Raw genomic sequence first — 24,874 nt, 5'->3', positions numbered from 1 at the left:
TGAAAGGTTCATCAAATTTCTATCAGTGGTATGTGAGGAGTTGCGGATAAGAGATGGGTACCCCAAAGCGTAACAGACGGACGGACGGACGGAAATACCGATTACTATATACCCTCCCGCTGTTCAAACGGGGGGTATAATAATGCAAAATGAAATTGAAAGTACTGCATTGTTATACATTGACGAAGCATCGTTTTTAAAAGGAGAGGGTAACCAAAGAAAAAAATTCAATCTAGCTGAACAAAAGATTTTAAAAACTTAACGAGCAAAAACAACTAGAACTGTCTAAACGGGACAAAATACCCCCCGCTGGGTTTTTCAGAAGTAAGTTTTTCCATAATAAAAATATGTATCAAACACGAATTATGAAATGTTTATTCCAGTGACCTTGAACTTCCCCAGATAATCTTGGGTCAAGGTCATGACACACCCTTGGGTCATGGGCAATCTTTCAGTGAAATGAGAACCTACCAAGTTTATCCATAAGAAAGATATGGACCGGACACGAATTATGATATTTTTCTTCCAGTGACCTTGAACTACCCCAAATGACCTTGGGTCAAGGTCATGACACACCCTTGGGTCATGGGCAATCTTTCAGTGAAATGAGAACCTACCAAGTTTATCCATAAGAAAGATATGGACGTGACATGAATTATGATATTTTTCTTCCAGTGACCTTGAACTACCCCAAATGACCTTGGGTCAAGGTCATGACACACCCTTGGGTCATGGGCAATCTTTGTGTGAAATGAGAATCTACCAAGTTTATCCATAAGAAAGATATGGACCGGACACGAATTATGATATTTTTCTTCCAGTGACCATGAACTTCCCCAAATGACCTTGGGTCAAGGTCATGACACACCCTTGGGTCATGGGCAATCTTTGTGTGAAATGAGAATCTACCAAGTTTATCCATAAGAAAGATATGGACCGGACACGAATTATGATATTTTTCTTCCAGTGACCATGAACTTCCCCAAATGACCTTGGGTCAAGGTCATGACACACCCTTGGGTCATGGGCAATCTTTGTGTGAAATAAAAACCTACCAAGTTTATCCATAAGAAAGATATGGACCGGACAGGAATTATGAAAATTTTCTTCACGTGACCTTGAACTTTCCAAATTGACCTTGGGTCAAGGTCATGACACATCCTTGGGTCATGGGCAATCTTTGTGTGAAATGAGAACCTACCAAGTTTATCTATAAAAGATATGTATCAAACATGATTTTTGAAAATTTTCTTCCAGTGACCTTGAACTTTCTCAAATGACCTTGGATCAAGGTCATGACACACCCTTGGGTCATGGGCAATCTTTGTGTGAAATGAGAACCTACCAAGTTTATCAATAAGAAAGATATGGACCGGACACGAATTATGAAATTTTTCTTCCAGTGACCTTGAACTTCCCCAAATGACCTTGGGTCAAGGTCATGACACACCCTTAGGTCATGAGCAATCTTAGTGTGGAGTAGTAGATTCTAATGTCCCTCTGTAAGAAAGATATGGACCGGACACGATTGCACAGACAGACGGACAGACAGACAGACAGACGGACGGACGGACAGACGGACAGACAGACAGACAGACAGACGGACAGACGGACAAGGTGATTCCTATATACCCCCCAAACTTCGTTTGCGGGGGGTATAAAAAGGAAATTTAAATGATATAGCCCAAACTCCAAAATCTCGTGTGTGTGTGCGTGTGTGTGTGTTGGGAGGTTGGTGGGGGGTTAGGTTCAACTTCTTTCAGTGCCAATTTTTTTTCCTAATATACATGTACTACGTAACCCTTTTTTTACCTTACTCTTAAAATTGGGAATTGTTGCTACGTACCTGTCATATGATATGCCACTGCAATGTAAAGTTATCACAATATATTCTTGTAATATTTAAAGAATTGGGAAAAACCAACTTATGTAACAAGAACAACAAAAATTGACGAAACGGCCTTCAGGAGAATGAGATTTTTTTCTACTTTTTATGTAAATTCTTTTCTTTCATTTTAAATTTTTAAGAGGAATTAACCGCCCCTTCCCCCAAAGTAAAAAATTTAAGGGGGGATCCACGGTAGAACCACGTCCATGTTATAGAGCCTGGGAACATAAACATAATGTGGCAAAGAGTTCTATACAAAACAAGAGGCCCATGGGCCACATCTCTCACCTGAGCACTGTGGCTAGGAAAAAGTAGAAATTGGTTTATAATTGAAAAGTTTAAATCCAAAAGTAGTCCCATGACCAATCATGGATTTGCTTTTCTTCAAAGAATTTTCCATATATTTCTATGTAAAACTTTGGTCGGCCATTTTGGCCCCGCCCTACCCCCAGGGTCATGATTTGAACAAACTTGAATCTACACTACCTGAGGATGCTTCGGTATAAATATAATGAAATATGGCTTTGTCAATCTTGAGAAGAAGTTTCCTATTTATTTCTATGTAAAATATTGGTCGGCCATTTTGGCCCCGCCCTACCCCGGGGGTCATGATTTGAACAAACTTGAATCTACACTACCTGGGGATGCTTCCATATGAATATGATCAATTATGGCTTTGCTATTCTTAGGAAGAAGATTTTTAAAGAAGTTTCCTTTATATTTCTATGTAAATCTTTGGTCGGCCATTTTGGCCCTGCCCTACCCCCCGGGGTCATGATTTGAACAAACTTGAATTTACACTAGCTGAGGATGCTTCCGTATCAATATTAGCAATTATGGCTTTGTCAATCTTGAGAAGAAGATTTTAAAAAAATTTTCCAATATAATTCTATGTAAAATTTTGGTCGGCTCTTTTGGCCCGGCCCTACCCCCGGGGGGCATGATTTGAACAAACTTGAATCTACACTACCTGAGGGTGCTTCCATATAAATATGATAAATTATGGCCTTTTTAAAGAATTTTCATATATATTTCTTTGTAAAACTTTGGTCAGCCATTTTTGCCCCCCCCCCACCTACCCCCGGGGGTCATGATATGTTAAACTTGAATCTGCACTACTTAAGGATGCTTCAATATAAATATGATGAATTATGGCTTTGTCATTCTTTAGCAGAAGATTTTTAAAGGAGTTTCCTATATATTTCTATGTAAAACTATGGTTGGCCATTTTGCCCCCCCCCCCTACCCACGGGGGTCATGATTTGAACAAACTTGAATCTACAGTACCTGATGATGCTTTCATATAAATATGATGAATTATAGCTTTGTCATTCTATAGAAGAAGAATTTTTAAGAATTTTCCTATATATTTATATGTAAAACTATTGTCGGCCATTTTGGCCCCACCCTACTCACAGGGGTCATGATTAGAATAAACTTGAATCTACACCACCTGAGGATGCTTCCATATAAATATGATGAATTATAGCTTTGTCATTCTTTAGCAGACGATTTTTAAAGAATTTTCCAATTTATATTTCTATGTAAAACTTTGGTCGGTCATTTTGCCCCCCCCCCCTACCTCCAGGGGTCATGATTTGAACAAACTTGAATCTACACTACCTGAGGATACTTCCATATAAATATGATAAATTATGGCCATGTCATTCTTGAGAAGATTTTTTAAGAATTTTCCTATATATTTCTATGTAAAACTATGGTCGGCCATTTTGGCCCCGCCCTACCCACGGGGGTCATATGATTTGAACAAAGTTGAATCTGCACTACTTAAGGATGCTTCCATATAAATATGATGAATTATGGCTTTGTCATTCTTTAGCAGAAGATTTTTAAAGAAGTTTCCTATATTTTTCTATGTAAAACTATTGTCGGCCATTTTGGCACCGCCCTACCCACGGGGGTCATGATTTAAAACAAGAGGCCCAAGGGCCTTGAATCGCTCTTCTGATAAATGCCCCTGCGAAATGATCAAGAATAATTATTGAACTTTGAAGAAACGTTCAAGAATTATATTCTTGAATCAGCTCATGAATTGTTCATGAGGATCCCATGAAGTTAAAATTGGACACTCATGATTTCATGGATTTTATTCATGAAAACCAAGTTCAAGAATATTCATGAATAGTTGGTTGTTCATGAACAAACTTGGATTTTATAATTGCCTGTGAAATTACTATGAATAATTCATGAACTTTTAAGAAAAGTTCATGAATTACATTCTTGAACTTTTAAGAATAGTTCATGAATTATATTCATGAATTGTTCATGAAGATCCTATGAAGTTAAAATTGGACACTCATGATTTCATGAATTTTATTCATGAAAACCAAATTCAAGAATATTCAAGAATATTGTTCATGAATGTATTTGGGAATTTCAAAGAGCAAATACATTTGAAGTACATGAACATTCAAGAATGTTCTTGAACTTCATGAATTAAGGTCTATTAAAAATGAAATCTGATACAATGTAAAATATTTATTTACTTTATAACAACGTAAATTATTAATATATAAGGTGTTAAAGATACCTGGAATGATTTCTAAATTGAAATAATTATTGAATTGCTCACCCAGTCATATCTCAGTCTGTATAGTTACAGCCCTAAATTTTCACAATGTACATTTGTTAGTGTACCTGCATGTGCTTTCAAATTCAGAATAATCAACTAAACCCTCATCCTTACCTAGGAAAATGTATCAATAAAAATCTTGCACAATTGTTCAAATTTGAATGTCCTTAATTCTCATCAATCGCATTTTTTCTCCTTCTTTCCACCTTTTGAATATTTTGTACTTTTTCTCGCAGATCTTTTCGCGAAAAAGATGGAAATTTTTCGTAGATGATTTCCTCCATGATTCTGAGTTTGTCTTGATCGAGTGGAGGTCTAGGACCTCCCTCCCCACACTTCACGGTTTTCTTCCCAGACAAGGATGAATTCTTTATTTCATCGGCTGTAAATAGGTGCTTCAACAGAAAACTTACCGCTTGAGAGGCGTTGAACATACCTTGTATGTTATTTCTCAATTGTCTTTTTGTCAAATCTTGTTCACTCAACTGATCTGTTTCATTAGTACTGGTAGTAGTTTTTTCCAATTCCTTCACTCTTTTTTTCAATTTCTTTACTTCTTTCTTCATGCTTTCAACCTCGTTTGATAATCTGTCCAATTTCCTCTTCTCCCTAAAAAAAATAACATAAGTTGGGAAATAATTAAAATTCAAAACATATAGAAGAGGATTTATCAAAAGAAGAATTTAAAGTTATTTATAGTGTAAATGGATGCCAGTAGACTCAAAAATATACATTACCTGCTCTTTTTCATTGACTGTTCCATGTCTCTCTGAAAACTTGTGAAATCCTCAGAGTCATTATTCGCATCTATGTTCAAAAAAAAAAATGATTCTAAGTTTCAGATTGCCATATATATATTCTAAAATTCCACTCTCCAGAACTCATGTCGAAGATTTTTTCTGATCAATACAAAATATTCAAAACAAAAAGCCACAAACTGAAAATAATTTAAAACACTCATTTTTCATACCAGATGATAGTAAACTGTCAAAACTGACAACACCAGGGCTTGATTGTGTTGAGGACCCGAGCGACTTGGACTTCCCTGTGGGGTTACTGAACTACTACTACTGGTTGTTGAATTTGCTTTTGATGAGGGCGAGGATGGTTTCTCCATCTTTTTTGGTGTTACAGTCCTTTTCTTTTGATGAGAAGTTGGTGTCAGCGCTATGAAGAAAAAAATAGTTCAAATATAAGACCTGGATAAATGGTGATTGCATGCAACTTGAATGTGATAAAGAACTAAATATAAATGTAATACTATACCATATAGCGGATTTTCTTGGCAGGTGTAATATTTGGAGGTTTGCATGCTCAAAGGTATGCCAATAATTTTGGCTTAATTTATTTTAGTTGCAACAGGGCTTCTGCTCTTTGCATATAAACATGAAGAAGAGTACTGATTATTTAGCAATTAAAATTTTAGCGGGATACCATCAAAACGCCAAAATAAGCCAAAATTAGCACCTCGCTAAAATAACCCGCTATACGGTATGATGGGGAGATCAGATAAAGTAGCTTTAGGTTTTGTTGTCAAAAGCTCAACAGCTAAAAACATGAATTTTTGTTTGAATGCGGTGTAATATTAGAGAACTTATTATTTTAACCTTTGTTTGGTGCTGCTGAGGACGAAGATGGCTTCTGTATCTTTTTTGGTGTTACAGTCCTCTTATTTTGATGAGAAGTTGGTGTCGGCACTATGAAGGAAAAAATAATTTAAATATAAGACCTGGATAAATGGTGATCCTTCTGCATGCAACTTGAATCTAATTAAGGACTAATATATTCAGATAAAATATGGTGAAATCAGATAAAGTAGCTTTAGGTATTTGTTGTCAAAAGCTTAACAGCTAAAAACATGAATATTTGTTTGAATGCGGTGTAATATTAGAGAACTTATTATTTACATTTGTTTGGTGTTGATGAGGACGAGGATGGCTTCTGTATCTTTTTTGGTGTTACAGTCCTCTTATTTTGATGAGAAGTTGGTGTCAGCGCTAAAATGAAGAAAAAAAAAATTAATATAAGACCTAGGTAAATGGTGAACTATTATAAATAGATACTATATGATGGTGAAATCAGATAAAGTAGCTTTAGGTTTTGTTGTCAAAAGCTTAACAGCTAAACACATGAATATTTGTTTGAATGCGATGTAATATTAGAGAACTTATTATTTTAACCTTTGTTTGGTGTTGATGAGGACGAGGATGGATTCTGTATCTTTTTTGGTGTTACAGTCCTCTTATTTTGATGAGAAGTTGAAGTCGGCACTATGAAGGAAAATATGATTTAAAATATTATATCTGCATGCAACTTGAATGTGATAAAGAACTCAATATAAATATAATTCAATATGATGGGGAGATCGAATGCAGTACCTTTAGGTATTAGTTGTCAAAAGCTTAACAGCTAAAAACATGAATTTTTGTTTGAATATGTGTAATATTAGAGAAAATTATTTATTTACCTTTTTTTGATGTTGATGAGGGAGGGGGTATCTTATCTCTCTTTTTAGGTGTAACTCTTACATTTTGAAGAAAAGTTGGTGCTGACGCTATAAGAAAAAAATAATCTGAATGAATTAACATGGTGCGCATGATCATTCTGCATGAAAACATGAAATTTTGCTTGAATTTAAGATGCAATATAAGAGAATTATTATTTACCTTTTTTTGGTGTTGATGAGGGAGGGGATGGCTTAGGTACCTTTTTAGGTGTAATCCTAACATTTTTATGAGTTGGTGCTGACGCTATAAGAAAAAATTAATTTGTACATAAGAACTGGATAATATAATAATTGTTATTAATATTTAAATAATTTAATTTAAATGGGTTCGTTATTACATACATTTATCTATTTTCAGTGAATATGTTTTAATTTATTTCTATTGCTGCAGCAACATTTCAACTTAAGTATGAAGAAAATAAACAAGAGATGTTTGTAAAACACTTAGATCTCCCTCCCTTTATGAATTGGAAATTTTTATAAGTCCAAGGGACAGCATTGTGCCTCAATCATACCCAAAGTAGACCTTGACCTCGATATTCATTAGATGACTCTCTAAGTATACCAAAAATTAATTTCAATGTATGCAACCTCTCCAAAGGAAATGAATGGAAATGGTGGTAAACTGACAGCAGCAAAGTGATATGCTCCCATTCTCTTAAGAGGGGCATAAAAGATTAAAAAAAAAAAACAAAAACAAAACAAAATTAGTTACAGAGCATGCGCCAATCTGATTAAAATCAGATCCTTTGATCCGCTCACATAGATCGCTACACAAGGATCTGAAGAAACCCCATTCGGGGTCATCTCCTGGTGACCTTTGAATTATCCAATCAAATGTTAACTTAAGAGAATTGGAAATTATCTCGGATTTCAGTTACAGAGGAAAAAGACCCAATGATACACGAATTGAAAATCATGACCTAATTTCTATACCGGTAGGTAGGTAGGTAGGCAAATCCTTTTTTTTTTTTTTTTTACTTCTTTAATCAATAATGTGTATAGAAGTAACATTAATGACAAAAGAAATGGTGTTTTCAAGCATTTCTGTGACTCAAACTTCTTTCTGTCTTGCAAAATTGGAGACTATGATTCCCTGGGTGAAATCCTGCACCTCATGGCTGTCATGGGACTAAAGTATTAAAAAAAAAATTTAGGGTCGGCACTATAAATAAGGGTCGGTGGGGAAAGCGGAAACAAACATATCTTTTTTCTAGGCCTAGATTGCATTCAGTACAGAATTTTGGTAATTGTATTTGATGAAGCTTAATAAGCAGTAAGTAATTCACAAGTTTGTAAATGCAAACAAGTACTAATTAGATTTCCATAAATTTGGGGATCTGTATGAAATTATAGGGATCTGTATGAAATTATAGACAAACGGTATGTATTTCATGTGATACTTTGTAAAATTTATGAATTTGTAAAATCATAATATCTGGATTCACACTGAGGGACGTGAGGGCTATCATCTAATCCACAAAAGTCAACAAACAGAGTCAGGGATACACATTAACTTTCAGATTCACCTGCCTGAAGAGTTGTTTGAAAAGTAATACATTAAGGACTGTCTTCCATAAACATACCTTCTTCTCTATCTTCACTTGTACAGAATCTATGTTTTAATGTGTCATTTTTTCTCAGATCTTCCAAGTATTTTCTGTCTTCTAAAAAATGCACCAATGATTCAATTAAATTACATGCATGAATTTAAGTAAGGAATTGTTGAATCACAGGGAAAGTCTGAAAGATTAGTTTAAACTCTAGACTTCAGACTTAAAAGAATAATAATGGTGACCAAAGGACAAAAACTATTTTTTTTTTGGCCTTTTTTTTTTTTTTTTTTGCTATTTAAAAATGTTAAACACCTATCAGGGATGCACCTTACATCCTTCAAATAATAAGTGTTTTTTTCTGCATAAACTAATGTTTATAATATTAACATAAATATATATATAAATAAAAATTTATTATAAAAATAATGTTACTATGCCGTGCCTAAAATAGAGGTGATTGGTCTTTTTGCGTTTTGCTTGCTCAAAAAGTCAAATCAACTTACCACTTATATTGCTTATAACAGCTTTGTAAACCGTCCCTCGAAATTTTGCTTGGATTTTTTCCCCCTCTTCATATCTATGGACTTCTTTCCGTGGAGAAATAATCGTCACAACATCAATAATACTAGTATAATTATCCTCCCATTCTATTAGCGCGTAATGTTTCGTCTCCATGATGTTCTCTTCTTGTAAAATTTGCGCCCTTTTTACTTTTTGACTAATCGGATTTGATGTTATAAAATCGATCCTCGTATCAACCAATCAAAAGCAGACTTTAGTATTGCATTGAAGTTGCTATGCAAATCGTTCCCTGAATTAATCGGCCGCCTAAGAATTATCGACATTGAGCTTAAAACACCTCAACATTTTTTCATTTAAAGTAAATTGTTTCTGTAAAATTGATTTTTATTAAAATTTTGGCGTATTGTTCGCACTTACTCAAAATAGTAAAAAACGGGAGATTCTATTAGATTGGGGTGTGAAATGTCATAGTTACGAATTACGATGTTACCCACTGTAGAAACATGGCGGACTTGGGAAACGACTTGAAACAAAACAATTTAATTGAAATAGAATGCAATGGAAAGAAAATAATGGAGTGCACCATATGCAAGCGCCACTTTACAACAAAGAGATCGGCACTGTACCACCAGCATTCTGCTCACAATATGAGTAAGTTTATTTTAGTCTATACAGTATACAAATATATATATACAGTGTATGGTTTTATGATTTAGGCCTAGTCTTACATTAAACCAGTCCCGTATCATTTTAACGATAGAACGTTCTTTCTATGATTTATTCTGTTCAGAGATGTAGACAGCTGTTAGATACGCATTGATAAAGTACCAAACATTATTTTATAATTCATTGAAAACAAAGTACTATTATTATATTTAAAAAAAAGAGAAGGAGACAGAGTGCACTGCTTTTAAATGTTAAGCATCCTAACCTGTTGTTAATTGGATAGTCGGATACAAAGTACCTAAATAATTTTTAGGCACCCTGAATTTTTTTTAATAGGTAATAGGTAATAAGTTTATTCAGGATACAACTTTGGGCAATACAGCCCATCAGTTTAAAAAATGAAAAATATACATACAACACATAATACAATCGACTCTCTCAGAGTCTAATCTGGGGGATGAAACCCCAGGTCAAGTGTCCCTCAGTCCCACAATTAAAAGCTCATATTTTGTCAATGTGTCTATTATAAACCTACTTTACAATAAAATCTTATGCTCCAAGAAACCTTTTTCTTGTCAATTGAATTATTTCAGAGCCACTAAAATTCACTGTTTATCCCCTTATTTATGTTAATAGCTTTAAAAAATGACACTGACATGTTTAATAAATGATAGACATTAACTTATTTTTTATCATATAGGTCCTTGTATTACTAAAAAAAATAGAATAAAAGAAACTTTAATAATTCATATTTATATATTATTTATGCATTAAGTTTGTGCATGACTATTGTACATGTTGTATTTGAGATATTTTTATTAGAATAACATTTATATGTTTCAAAATTTCAGGCCCACAAAAAAGAATTAAGAAGAAATATATTGATAATCCTGATGCTGTAGTTCCACGCAGTACCAAGCATTACAAACGAAAGAAAGAATCAGATAGTTTTGTCAGTGAACATGGTGAAAAAGAATGTCAGGATGGAGATGAATTGAATATGCCTTCTTTGTCAGAAATAGAGTGTGAAATAATAACTGAGAACCAAGAAAACTATTCTGGTAATTTTTATTCTCAATTTTTGAAAAAATGAATATTCACATACTGTGGTTTTATTAATTTTTGTTTGCAATAAATCAATCTTCATGGATTTTGTGAAACATATGTTTTCAAGGATACATTAATTTGTGGACAAAAGCATTGTCTATACAAATGAATAACAATTTCTCAATTCAATGAACATTTAAACTCCTGGATCTGCTCAACAACGAAATCCTAAAAAATTGGTGCCCAACGAATATTAATGAAGCCACAGTATATGTAAATGATAATTTTGTTTAGTCAGGCTGTGTTCAGTGTGTTGTGAAAAAAGAGTTATGTTTCTCTAATGGTATTACCAGTACCTGATTCTGAACTTAGTTTATTAATCTTTTTTTTTATCATAAATGTATTTAATAGTTACTTATGTTTAATTAAGGAATGACTCTAATTCTTGGCCAAATTATCGAGTATAATATGTTTTGGGTCAGTTTACGCTTTATAATCCGTGAAGCAGATTATACAAAATGTTATGTGTTCCTTTTTGGAAATCAACCAATGAGAGGCAAGAATAAAATTAAATTATTCTCAATTGAAAGAAAAATAAGACATGGTATGCATGCAAAATAAACACCAATATCAATTGATTAGATGTTCTATTTTAGATATGCATCAGGTTTGCGAGAATCAAACAGATGTTTTCCAGACCGAGGATAACAACAATACTAAGAAATATGAAGATGATGACAGTCAGTTATGTAAGAATGATGATAAATCTGACGAAGATTATTCTAGTTTGGATGAAGATAGCTTCAACTCCTCATCAGATGAGAGAGAAATTTCAGATTCTTCAGATTCAAACTCTTCATTTTCTTGTGAAGCTGATGAACTTAAAGACAAAGTTGACTATGAAGATACTGAAATGATGCTGCTGTCTTGTTTCTTAAGGAACAATTTTTCTGCAAGTTCAAGTAAGGATATTTTATTAACTATGAAGAAGGCATTCCCAGACTGCAGACCATTGCAAGAAGTACAGTATGATAATTTGTGGAAACACCTGAATGCAGACTATGCATATGAAGTACATTATTGTGAAAAATGTTTCCACATTTTCCCTGACAACCAGGAAGTGACAAATTGCAGACAATGTGACAGTCCTAGGTACAAGCATGGGATGAATGGATCCCAACTTCCTCGTGCTAGTTTTGTTTATGCAAACATGAAAACCCAGTTAAAGAATTTATTGCAGTCTCCAGGTATGTAAATCTTATCTTAGTGCTAAATGTATACCAACATTTATAACAGCATCTTGTGGTATGCTTGCATGTGTTGATGGATTATTTGTACATGGTTCTCCATACCTTGAAATTTAACCTTGGGCAGAATCAAACATAAGTACTTATGGGCAATAAATGTTCTAGGTTTCAGAAAAGTAATTAGTTTTTTTAAGAAATGAATTTTATTTTTGAAGATTCATGAGAACATGAATTACAAAGCTTTACGCTGGCATATTTAATGAAGCCCTCACACGCTTGATGATAAATATACCAGTGTGAAGCATTGAAATTCATGTACCACATGAATCTTAAAGACAGAATGATCTTGATGTTAGAAATTCAATGGACATGATACATGAGAAATTAACAAGCAATTTTAAATTTATAATACTCTATTTCTAACCTTTAACATACAATGAATTCTTACACCTACTCTACAAAAGAATTGATAGCACTTATATTTGAATGACTTATTTTATAATTGAGCATAATTTTTTTTAAGGGATTTGGAATGACATAAAAGGAAACAAAGAAAGAATTAGAGAAAGACACCTGGAAAACCCATTCATTTTAACAGATATAACAGATGGCCAAGTATACAAGGCGTTATCATCTGAAGGAAGTTTTTTAGATATGAACAACAATATAACTGCACTGATAAACACAGATGGACTTAGTCTTTATTCATCATCTAAAATACAACTTTGGCCAGTTTTCATAGCCATAAATGAAATGACACCAAGTCTCCGGTTTGCAAGGGAAAACATCATTTTAGCAGGAATTTGGCAAGGCAAGGGAAAACCTCCTATGATGCAATATTTGGAACCATTGTGTGCTATCTTTAATGACCTGTATGAAAATGGTATTGTTCTTGATCTGGATGACAGAGAGACCACTGTAAAATTGAAAGTGTTGTGTGGGACATATGATTTACCTGCAAAATCATCCCTTTTAAATATGACTCAGTATAATGGCAGTGAGTCCTGTATCACATGCGAAGAACCAGGAAAAGTTGTTAAACACGGTAAGGGACATTGCAGAAGTTTTCCTTACAGAGAAAATCCTTATCCTACACGAAATCAAGAGACAGTCACCATGTGTATGAAAAATAGTACCAGTGTCAATCGCATAAAGGGATTTAAAGGTAATTCAGCCTTGCTCAACCTTAAAGATTTTGATGTTGTGGCAGGTAGTCCTCCAGATTATATGCATGGTGCGCTTCTAGGAGTGACAAAATCATTGTTGCATAAATGGTTATCTCCAACAGAAAGTAAAAATCCCTATTTTGTGGGGAAAAAATTGAAAACGATATCAAAACGAATGACTGGAATACAACCACCCCAGTGTATGGAAAGGTTACCAAGGGACCTTGAAAAAAATTATAATCATTTTAAGGCAACTGAGTTACAAGCTTGGCTTTTATATTATGGTGTTCCTTGTCTGCAGGGAATCTTACCAGAAATCTTTTTAGAGCATTTTGCTCTTCTTTCAGAAGGAGTATACTTGCTTTTAAAAGACCAGATAACAGGAGAGGATTTAGAAAGAGCAGAAACTGTTTTAGAAATGTTTTTCAGACAGTTTTGCACTTTATACCCAGAGGGAACATGTGGACTGAATGTACATAACATAGGAACACATTACACTTACTATGTTCGTCTGATGGGTCCTCTTTGGGCCTGGAGTTGTTTCCCCTTTGAAGATTGCAACTCCATGATAACAAAAGCAGTACATGGCACAGGTAATGTGACACATCAAATCATGAAAATTAAAGAAGCTCAAACTTTACTGCGTAACAGTCTTCATTTAAATACCAGTACAAAGGAAAGAAGAAGCTGGAAATTGAAAAGTATGTCAAACTGTGAAATTGCTGGGGCCATACAAGAAATTTCTGATGAACATCATAAATATATAATTTTAAACATATTGGATGTACGAACACAGGAAATTTCTGATATCAAGAAAGTTGATAGAATCCAACTTGATGGCAAAAAAATGTATTCAAACAGTTACACTCGAATGAAGAGGAGATGTTGTCATGTGTATATTACAAAATATAACAGATATGTCTTTGTCCAGTATTTTGTCTTACACACACAAACAAAACTAGTATTTGCTTTTGTGCAACCATTACATTTACAACCATGGGGTTTGGGATCCTCTCATGCTGGCAAACATTTTCAAATTGCGACTATAGAAGATACATATGATTTGGTTTTGGCTGATCATCTACTGGACAATGTTTGGTTTATTAATGTAAAAGATATTAACATTGAAAAATTTGTTGTGAAAGCTCCTAATACCCATGGACATGCTATTTTCAAGTGATACAGAGGCAAAAAAGCAGTTAGGGAGATGAAATTATTCGTGTACTTGTGTGTATAATAAGGCTTCTTATTATCAATAATATAAATAGACATGATGTATTGTCCTGGGATTTTATGTATCTACCTTAACCCTTTCTCTACCGGCACATTTTAGGTGATTTGGGAGGCTTTTTGATATGACATTATTAAATTATTTCCAACTTTTTTATTCAAGGAGAAAGCTAGGTATATTGCATACCATTTTGTAGGGAATGTCTTAGAGATGATATTTTATGACTATTCAGATACTCAACAACTGACCTTATTAGTAAAAATGGAGGTCAAAGGTCAATTAAGTGCAAAATTTTATGGGATTTTTTGATACTTTTTAATCTTCAAGCTAAATATTTACTATGATGCATGTTGAAATAGGAAATTTTGAATATACTCACAAAAGAGCATGATACTGTACTACATGAAACATATAAACTTTTTTTTCAATTCTGCATATAACTACTTAAAAGCGGTTGCTTAGCAACCCAGAATTTTTTAATTTTCGGGCAAGAATTTTCGTTTATTACTCATCCTAGACACATTTATGCATCTCAGCACATATAAAAGTTAGATGTGAGGTCATAACATTACAAGGGATGAACAGCAGATAAATTGTCTTAAAGTTTGACCTTATTAGAACTATTTTTAGGAGGTCAAAGGTCAAATAAGTGCAAAAGTTTCATCAATTTTTTTCAACACTTTTCAATATTCTTGCCATAATTTTACACAATGGATGTCGAAATGGAAAATTCTGAATATACTCTCAAAAAGGGATCAGAACTGCAATATCCATGCATCATATTAGTTCAAATATCTGTTTAATGACCTTTAAGTGGTTGCTAAGCAACAACTTTTTAAAGTTTTTGGCTATATACATGTTTGTTATTTCACATTCTGGACACATTCTCGACACTTTTTGTATATTTCATGATATTGTATGCAAGATATGGGCCATAAAGATGAAATAACATTTTTGTATTAAAAATTGACCTTGACTCTTGTTCTTAAGGGGATCAAGGTCATATCAGTACAGAATTCTGCTTTAAATTGTAAGTAAATATCAATTTTGAAATGCTTCAATCATGGATAAAACATCTAATAGTTGACATGATAAAAATGGCAAACGACAAAATTTGCAAGCAAAGAATTCTGGTCTGCTTCTTACAAACCCCTAGCAAAACATGTATACAATCTTTTTGTTAAACAAAAAAATCCATTCTCTTGATGCCATTAAAAATAATCTTTATTTTCATGGATTTAATCTAACAAGAAAAAATAAACTAATTGATTTCATTACAAGATTTTTCTGGTATAACAGAGCTTAAGGGTTAGAATAAAGACCTGACATGTTATCTTGGAGGGAAATAATAATAATACATAGCATTGGCAATATTTAATGCAAAACTGTTTAGTCAATAAGTTGAAATTGTGACGTTTATATCCAAATATACAAATCCAGAAATATTGTCAGATGAATTCCAAGTCAGACTGAAATCTTCAACAAAATGTTGAAGAACATTTTTACTTTGTATCCACCATTCTAATCTTTTATCAACTGTCATTTCTCTGTAAGACTGGAGGAAATTCTTTGACTTGTCCAAGACATTATTATTTGCTGTCAAGTACAAGTGATCAGCTTCTATCCTGTAAAAGATTTATATATTTTGAAACAGATACATGTCATTGTGTATATGAATTTACATTTATAAATAAAATTAAGAATGCTAAAATTACTACATTTATTTGATTTTCCTTTTAAAATTAATATTGTATTTATTATATGATTCAAGTAGTTAAATGATATTACTAAGTCAATGTATCAGGACTGATAATTCAACAACCTTGTAGTAAACCATCATGGTAAAATTACTGAACTAAAACAAATAGCATATATGGCAATCTGACTAAAGCCTCTGTTTACGCTATCACAACATATGAAAAAATCTGGCAGTGGATGGAAGATCTAATTTAAGGACCCTCTCTACACTGCATCCTAATTTCAGGGTACTTGCGTGTAGTTAGACTGACCCACCATTTGACATAAAAAAGAATAAATTGTAATCTGCACTGTATGACAAAATTTTAAATAAATACATGTATTTTAAACATTATGTTAAACCAAGATAGAGTAATTGTAAACTTTATTTGCATGTATTTTCTCCATTTGAATAATCAAAAGCAATTTTTCTTTGTCATTACTTCACTGTCTTCAATTTTTCGGATAAAGAACATCCCTATATTAGAAAAAGTATTTCAAAATAGCCTCCTTTACACGATATAATTTTCTCAAAGTCCAAAAAACATTTTTCGTCAGTGTATAGAGGGTTCTTAAATAGATTAATTAGATTGCTATGAAAGCCATGAAGGGACACATCAATTTTCAAAAAAGTAAAAAATGAGATCTTGAATTAAACAATCCAATCCCATGGATTACTAAATCGTTCCATCGATTTATAATTCGAGATCTCGAATTACACAATCCGATCTTAGGGATTACTTATTCGCCCCCTTGATTCATAATTTGAGATCTCGAATTACATACTGGTAATTCGTTTTCACAGATTAATAATTCAAGATCTGATTTGTTACAACGTCAGTCTTATGATTTTGGCAATCTGTGCTCTTGAATTTCATAACATATACGTACAGATACATTCAACCATTATAATCAATTTGTGCGTTCTATTTATTTTGTTTCAGCAACCGGTCATTTCCAACCTCTTTCATAACTAATACTTGATATCGCGATTGATTAACTTAGCGAAACTCTTTAGCAATGGAGGTAGGGAACGTCTGTTGGCTGGGGACAAATGTGCTATTGAATATAATGCAAGATTGATCATTGTAGAATTCATAAGGACAGATAAGTAAAAAATCCTGGTGGAATACCTTGCTTAACAATCGCTGAACTCGCGTAATTAATTTTTGAGATGAACTAATCCTAAATTGTTACATTTTTAACGATATTTTTAACGAAGCGGGCTCTTCTAATTCAATTTTCACTGAAAATCGCTGCATTTTAAAGCCAATAAAATAATTTAGGCCATGCAAAGTTAATTACTTGGTTCTCAGGCCTTTTTTCAAGAAATATGATGAGGGAGGGAGGCATTTTATTTTCTTTTTTTATTGCCCCCAAAACATGATGAGGCAGCTTTTTACATTGTACAAAACCTCAAAAATTGATGAGGGAGGTGATTTGGTATTTATATTTTATTGATTTAGCAATAAAAAGGGTCAATGAGGCACTCTTGGAAGAGATGAGGGAGGGCCTGAGAACCAAGAAATTAATTTTTTTTTGCCTTAAACTTTCCTTATTTGACAATCTACTATTTGGAATTCAACTCTTGGCAATACATGTACATTGTATTTTAGGCATAAAATTGTTCAAATCATACGATTGTCACTACTGTAAACAATGCCATGTGCCCCAGTAATCTCGTGAGATTTAAGCTTCTTTCTCGACTCCCCTGCAAGAGAGCGGTAGTAAGTTAGATAACTGCGAGGTAATCGCGATATTACGTATTCAACATATATTTATTTTAGAAATATTATGATTACACAGGACCCATATTCACTTTTACTATTTAGGACTTTCATTTATTCTAATATACACTTAACACAAAAACCTCTAAGATTTTTTGTTGTACAAATATCAGTACTAGCATATGGATTTGAAAATGTTCATGTATTTTTCTCATTTTAGACCGTAATATGTAATAAAAGGTAGGGTGTAAAATATTACAATATTCTATTCTTTAAACATTTATTACCATATCCGATATGTACAGATAAATAATTTTAATGAAATCATGGGAAGGGTTTATATTCCGAGGAAACGAATCATTTAAACTAAGAGTAATTTGAGGGAACGGATTGATAATCTGCGAGAATGAATTGGCAATTTGTTATGAAAGATTGTCAATCCGAGAGAACGGATTGTATAAATCGTGAACTCGGTTTACTTTTATAAATTTTTAAAAATTCTATGTCCCTTCATGGCTTTCATAGATTGCATACCTGCATGGCTGCCAGGGTTGTAAAAAGAATGGAAACAATAGACTGCAATGTTACTTCAGGGCAAAATTCCTGGGGCAAGGCTGTTCATGAGCATGGGAGTGTTGATAAACCATCCAGTGAGTTTGACCACCCATGTATGTGATGTACGATAATGGGAAAGTGTCTGAAAAATTGAGAAAATGGAAATTTTAACCACATACTTTATGCAGATTGGAAATACAACAGCAGTCTATAACAGCTTGTTCCATATCTCGGCATTCATTCAAATAGATATTACGTGTTTAAATAATGTGTTTGTATGAATAATCAAGCATCATAAGTATTATGTGTTTAAACGCTTATTCTTTGAAATAATTAAATCAAATGTTTATAAAATTGTATGAATGCAATATCATGAGAATGACACCAAATGAAATTTGACTTTATTTTTGAAATTTTAGAAATCCAGAAATTTTCAATACCAAAACAAAAATTTACCTGTTAATTGGTGTCCTTACATATCAATTAGTCTTCGTAGTTCATGGTGGGCTTAGCAAGTGGGTATTCACAGATGAAAGTATTGTTGCATATGGTGCCAGCACCCTAAAAATTCAATGTGAAAGTGGTACATGTACACACTGGTACACACATATTGAAAACAACTATCCATTATAATTATGGCAACTTTGATTTTACTTTGAACTTTCGAGTGATTGTCAATAGCATCAACGTTTAAAAGCAACACAAAACTGGCTGAACAATACGAAATATGCACACTGAAATATGAAGATCTATTTATAGTAAGTGTACATTTAGTTTTCTTTTGAACGTGAACTAATTGCGTTTTAAACTTAAACTATTCAGTCAAAATACACGTATTCTCACCTGCTAATACCAAAAGCATGTCCGTATTATTTGATTCATTGATGTGATGATCTTCGTCGTGAAATAATCATGAAAATTGACGTTCTTCGGATCGCCATCGTGTTGTTGTTTATACTGCTACCAATAGCGGAAACACGTGTATTGCAATTCGTATCAACTCATACATTGATAAGTCGTATTTATTTATAATGCGAGTTTTTGTAATTTGTTAAATTTCATGCCAATATAGACCTAATTAAATTGCAAATTAAGTATACGGTATATTAACAAGATACAACAATATTAAATCTGATTTTTTTTTTTTAGTAAAGATCGGCGTTTAGGGAATCGATCTACAATTTTTATCAACATTGTATATTATATCACAACATGAAATATGTACATCATTACATGTAGATGAATAAATTAACATTTCACTTCACACAAAAGACAGAACGATAGTATATATTTGTTTTTTGAAATCTATTTTTTTGTATTATGCATTTATTTCAGTAAAAATATATTTAAATGGTCAAAAAAGTCTTATAAAAGAATTTGTTGTTTCGAGTACGACGCAACAATATCGACCTTGACGTTACATGTAAATATTGACCGATTTTTCCATAAAAACTATGCGAAGGTCACAAATTCAAATTATCGTAATTAAGAAAATACTGAGCGTAAGAAGGCCTGTAAGGACTTGTTGGAAAGGAAATTTTGTGTACTTTTAACAGCTTTATTTTGTTTTCCCTATTTCAACACAGAAATGAACATAAAACTGAGCTTTGTTTAAACATTACGAATAAAATCGAGAAAATACACATAAGTGCAAGAAAATTCTTGTTTTTAAAATATGCTTTAAAGTAATAACAATAATTTTTACATATTTTAAAAGCAGAGAAAAAATTCTTTAAGAATATATCATACTTTCTTTATAAAGTTTATCTGGAAAAGAATGCCAATCGTCTGGAAAATCGGCAATTGCTTTGGAAAATTACGCCATTTTCATAAAGTCACGTTTGTCTTCACAACGTTAAATCGATTAAATACCGGCAATCAAGACATAATCTTTTTAGATATTTTAAAAGTAGAGAAAATTTCCAAAAAGATGATATATAGTTTATATACCTTCATGCTACCATAAAATAGATACGGAGATCTTAGTTTCGCGAAGTCGTGTTTTAACGCGCCACCGGTCAATTTGACCGGTACGGAAGTGAAGGGGTTAATGAGTAAGATCCACACTAAGCACGTATCTAAACAGTTTGAAAATGCTTTAATTATTTACTTTTATTGTGGTAGGTTTTCATTTATGATTTTTGCTGAAATGCCAGGGCATTATTTAGAGAAATCATGTAAAAACATTTCTGACAAATATCTGAATCCAATTTATATTTAATATACTTTTGTACCATGGGCATCTTAATATAACAACTAAATGTACAATATCTTATACTAAGAATGGTAACCATTATTTTTAAAATTTTTATCCAAGAATTGTAAATTTTGTTTGCAAATGGTGATGTCGAGTATTAAAATGTAACTTAACAACTAGCAAATCTTTGATTTTTGACTCGTTAGAATTTTTTTAATAAAAGAATGTAAAGAAAATATCAATTCATGAATAATCATGAATGTTCATGAACATGATGAAATAAAAAAATGTGTGAGATTAATTTATGTCTGAGATTTAAATTGAAAATGGAAAAAAATTAAAGATCCCATTCATGTTCATAAAGATTCATCAAATGTTCATGAACTATGAATTATGAATGTTTTCATGAATTTTATTCATGAACTACTTCTATGTTAAGAATCCTTTAAGAACCATTCATGAACAATTATGAACAACTCATAAAGGTTCTTAAAATCATGAATATCATTTCGCAGGGGTTGTAAAATCTATCACTTCTATTTGAAGCCTCTAACCCTGAGTATCCTAAGACCCAAGTTGCATCAACTGACAAAGTTTGATGATTCTTAGCCAATTAGGACTGAAAATATTTTTAATAATAAAGCTATAAAAAACCATAAGTACATCACAGTGACCTATATTAAGATTGAAGTTTTCTGAAGACTCAAGATGCATTAATAAACAAAGATTGAAGATTCTAAGCCAATAAGTATTTGAGATTTTTAAAAGTAGGTCACTGTGACCACTTCTTGGACATCATTCTCCGAAAACCCAAGATGCATCAACTTACAAAGTTTGATGATTCTAAGCCAATAAGTCCTTGAGATATTCAAAAGTAGGTCACCATGACCGACTTTTTGGTTGACAATCTCTAAAAACCAAAGATGCATCAACAAACAAAGTTAAACCAGTTAGTACTGTAGATACTTAAATAAAGCCTTAAATGTCAAAAATTAGGTCACCGTGACCTACTTCTTGGACATCATTCTCCGAAAACCCAAGATGCATCAACTTACAAAGTTTGATGATTCTAAGCCAATAAGTCCTTGAGATATTCAAAAGTAGGTCACCATGACCTACTTTTTGGTTGACAATCTCTAAAAACCAAAGATGCATCAACAAACAAAGTTAAACCAGTTAGTACCGTAGATACTTAAATAAAGCCTTAAATGTCAAAAATTAGGTCACCGTGACCTACTTTTTGGACATCATTCTCCGAAAACCCAAGATGCATCAACTTACAAAGTTTGATGATTCTAAGCCAATAAGTACCATAGAGATACTTAAATAAAGCCATAAAATGTTTAAAGTAAGTCACCGTGACCTACTTTTTGGTCGTCACTCTCCGAAAACCTAAGACGCATCAACTCACAAAGTTTGATGATTCTAAGCCAATAAATACCTAAGATACTTAAATAAAGCCATAAAATGTCGAAAGTAGGTCACCATGACCTACTTTTTGCACATCATCTTCCGAAAACCCAAGATTCATCAACTTACAAAGTTTGATGATTCTAAGCCAATAAGTACCGTAGATACTTAAATAAAGCCATAAAATGTCAAAAGTATGTCACCGTGACCTACTTTTTGGTCGTCACTCTCCGAAAACCCAAGATGCATCAACTCACAAAGTTTGATAATTCTAAGCCAATAAATACCTAAGATACTAAAATATAGCTTTAAAATGTCGAAAGTAGGTCACAGTGACCTACTTTTTGGACATCATTCTCCGAAAACCCAAGATTCATCAACTTACAAAGTTTGATGATTCTAAGCCAATAAGTACCGTAGATACTTAAATAAAGCCATAATATGTCAAAAGTAGGTCACCGTGACCTACTTTTTGGTCGTCACTCTCCGAAAACCTAAGACGCATCAACTCACAAAGTTTGATGATTCTAAGCCAATAAATTCCTAAGATACTAAAATATAGCCATAAAATGTTGAAAGTAGGTCACCGTGACCTTTATTTTGGTCGACATTTTTTAAAGTCACAAGACGCATCTCCTGACCAAGTTTGATAATCCTAGATCTGAAGGTAATCAAAATATGCCTTTTAAACAATTCATAAACAAATGCCTGCAAAATTCAAAAATTAGGTCACGGTGACCTACTTTTTCATAAATATGTTTTAAGGTCCCAAGATGCATCAATTTACAAGATTTGATGATTCTAAACCTCTCAGTGTCTGAAATAATTGGATTAAATGTTTTAAAAAGAACTAGTCATAAAGTTCAAAAAGTAGGTCACGGTGACCTACTTTTAAGCTGACGTTGTTCAAGGACCCAAGATGCATCAATTGACAAAGTTTGATGATCATACGCCTTAAAATGCCTGAAATATGCCTTGAAATCAATTTGAAAACAAATGCTTACAAAATTTAAAAAGTAGGTCACCGTGACCTACTTTTGAGTTAACATGATGTGATGTCCTGAGATGCATCAACTTACAAGATTTGATGATCCTAGTCCTAATAGTAAGCAAAATATAAACATTTTTATTATTTGTAAATTTAGGTAACTTTGAAGTGACCTTGAGACCACGCCCTTTGCCCCAGGGTCATGCCTTGAACAATTTTTAATCTTCAACATATCCTCAGATCCTTGCATGTTAGTTTGGTGAAAATCTGCCTGGTGGTTATGGAGAAGATTTTTTAGCAACCAGTACTTTTGGTTTTGTTTTCTTGATTATCTCCCCTTGTTTAAGGGTCCCAACCCTTATTTTAGTATATAAGGTAGCCCTTAGGCCAAGGATACCCTGTGACAAATTTGACACTTATTGGCCAAGGGGTTCTTGAGTTATGGCCCATTTTCTAAAAAGTTAACGCACACCGCACGACGCACACCGCACAAATGGCCACAGCATTAGCTCTTTGAGCCTTTGGCTCAGAAGAGCTAAAAACTAGAATCTACACTACCTGATGATGCTTCCATATAAATATGATGAATTATAGCTTTGTCATTCTTGAGAACAAGATTTTTAAAGAATTTTCCTATATATTTATTTGTAAAACTATTGTCGGCCATTTTGGCCCTGCCCTACCCACAGGGGTCATGATTTGAATAAACGTGAATCTACACCACCTGAGGATGCTTCCATATAAATATGAAGAATTATAGCTTTGTCATTCTTTAGCAGACGATTTTTAAAGAATTTTCCAATTTATATTTCTATGTAAAACTTTGGTAGGTCATTTTGCCCCCCCCCCCCCTAGCTCCAGGGGTCATGATTTGAACAAACTTGAATCTACACTACCTGAGGATACTTCCATATAAATATGATAAATTATGGCCTTGTCATTCTTGAGAAGATTTTTTAAGAATTTTCCTATATATTTCTATGTAAAACTATGGTCGGCCATTTTGGCCCCGCCCTACCCACGGGGGTCATATGATTTGAACAAAGTTGAATCTGCACTACTTAAGGATGCTTCCATATAAATATGATGAATTATGGCTTTGTCATTCTTTAGCAGAAGATTTTTAAAGAAGTTTCCTATATTTTTCTGTGTAAAACTATTGTCGGCCATTTTGGCACCGCCCTACCCACAGGGGTCATAATTTGAAAAAAACTAGAATCTACACTACCTGGGGATGCTTCCATATAAAAATAATGAAATATGGCTTTGTCATTCTTGAGAAGAATATTTTTTAAAGAATTTTCCTATATAGTTCTATGTAAAACTTTGGTCGGCCATTTTGGCCCCGCCCTACCCCTGGGGGTCATGATATGAACAAACTTAAATCTACACTACCTGAGGATGCTTCCACATAAGTTTCAGCTTTTCTGGCACAGTGGTTCTTTAGAAGAAGATTTTTAAAACATGCAACCAATTTTTTATTAATTCCCAATTATCTCCCCTTGAATAATGATTCGGCCCTTCATTTGAACAAACTTGAATCCCCTTTACCCAAGGATGCTTTGTGGAAAGTTTAATCGCAATTGGCCCAGCGGTTCTTGAGAAGAAGTCGAAAATGTGAAAAGTTTACAGACAGACAGACAGACGGACAGACTGGCGCCGGACAAAATGTGATCAGAAAAGCTCACTTGAGCCTTCGGCTCAGGTGAGCTAAAAATGTGTGGGGGAGTTTCTGTGCACACAAATTATCTAGCATGTAAATGAGGGTTTTCATTTATTAAAAAATATAAACTGTACCTCAGTTTGTTGTTTTTAATCGCGATTCTACGAAAACATTT

General features: G+C 33.2%; 1 protein-coding gene and 1 long non-coding RNA gene across 2 annotated transcripts; one reads left to right on the top strand and one right to left on the bottom strand.

Moving 5' to 3' along the window:
- Window positions 1–9,507: 9,507 nt before the first annotated feature.
- On the top strand, window positions 9,508–14,493 carry LOC134280215 (uncharacterized). Its single transcript, XM_062762631.1, has 4 exons — window positions 9,508–9,716; window positions 10,583–10,792; window positions 11,435–12,025; window positions 12,549–14,493. Exons 1-4 carry the CDS (start codon window positions 9,569–9,571, stop codon window positions 14,369–14,371), a joined length of 2,772 nt encoding a protein of 923 aa, XP_062618615.1. The 5' UTR covers window positions 9,508–9,568; the 3' UTR covers window positions 14,372–14,493.
- Window positions 14,494–15,953: 1,460 nt separating this feature from the next.
- On the bottom strand, window positions 15,954–19,390 carry LOC134280214 (uncharacterized). The gene is made up of 4 exons (XR_009994861.1): window positions 19,285–19,390; window positions 18,898–19,002; window positions 18,421–18,583; window positions 15,954–16,047 (listed from the first exon to the last, which is right to left on the bottom strand). It is a non-coding gene; the product is annotated as an uncharacterized LOC134280214 (long non-coding RNA).
- Window positions 19,391–24,874: the final 5,484 nt, after the last annotated feature.

This window comes from Saccostrea cucullata, unplaced genomic scaffold (genome assembly GCF_032062105.1).
Source record: "Saccostrea cucullata isolate Sc308-1 unplaced genomic scaffold, CSIRO_AGI_Scuc_v1 ctg15866, whole genome shotgun sequence".
NCBI lineage: Eukaryota > Metazoa > Mollusca > Bivalvia > Ostreida > Ostreidae > Saccostrea > Saccostrea cuccullata.
The sequence above is the reverse complement of the archived record's forward strand: the minus strand, read 5'-3'. Positions and strand labels throughout refer to the sequence as shown.

Excerpts from the sequence above, each read along its gene's own strand:
- LOC134280215 (XM_062762631.1), top strand. The coding sequence starts at position 9,569 with ATGGCGGACTTGGGAAACGACTTGAAACAAAACAATTTAATTGAAATA. Across the intron at positions 9,717-10,582 it reads GCATTCTGCTCACAATATGA|GCCCACAAAAAAGAATTAAG; the intron begins GTAAGTTTATTT and ends TCAAAATTTCAG. Across the intron at positions 12,026-12,548 it reads GAATTTATTGCAGTCTCCAG|GGATTTGGAATGACATAAAA; the intron begins GTATGTAAATCT and ends ATTTTTTTTAAG.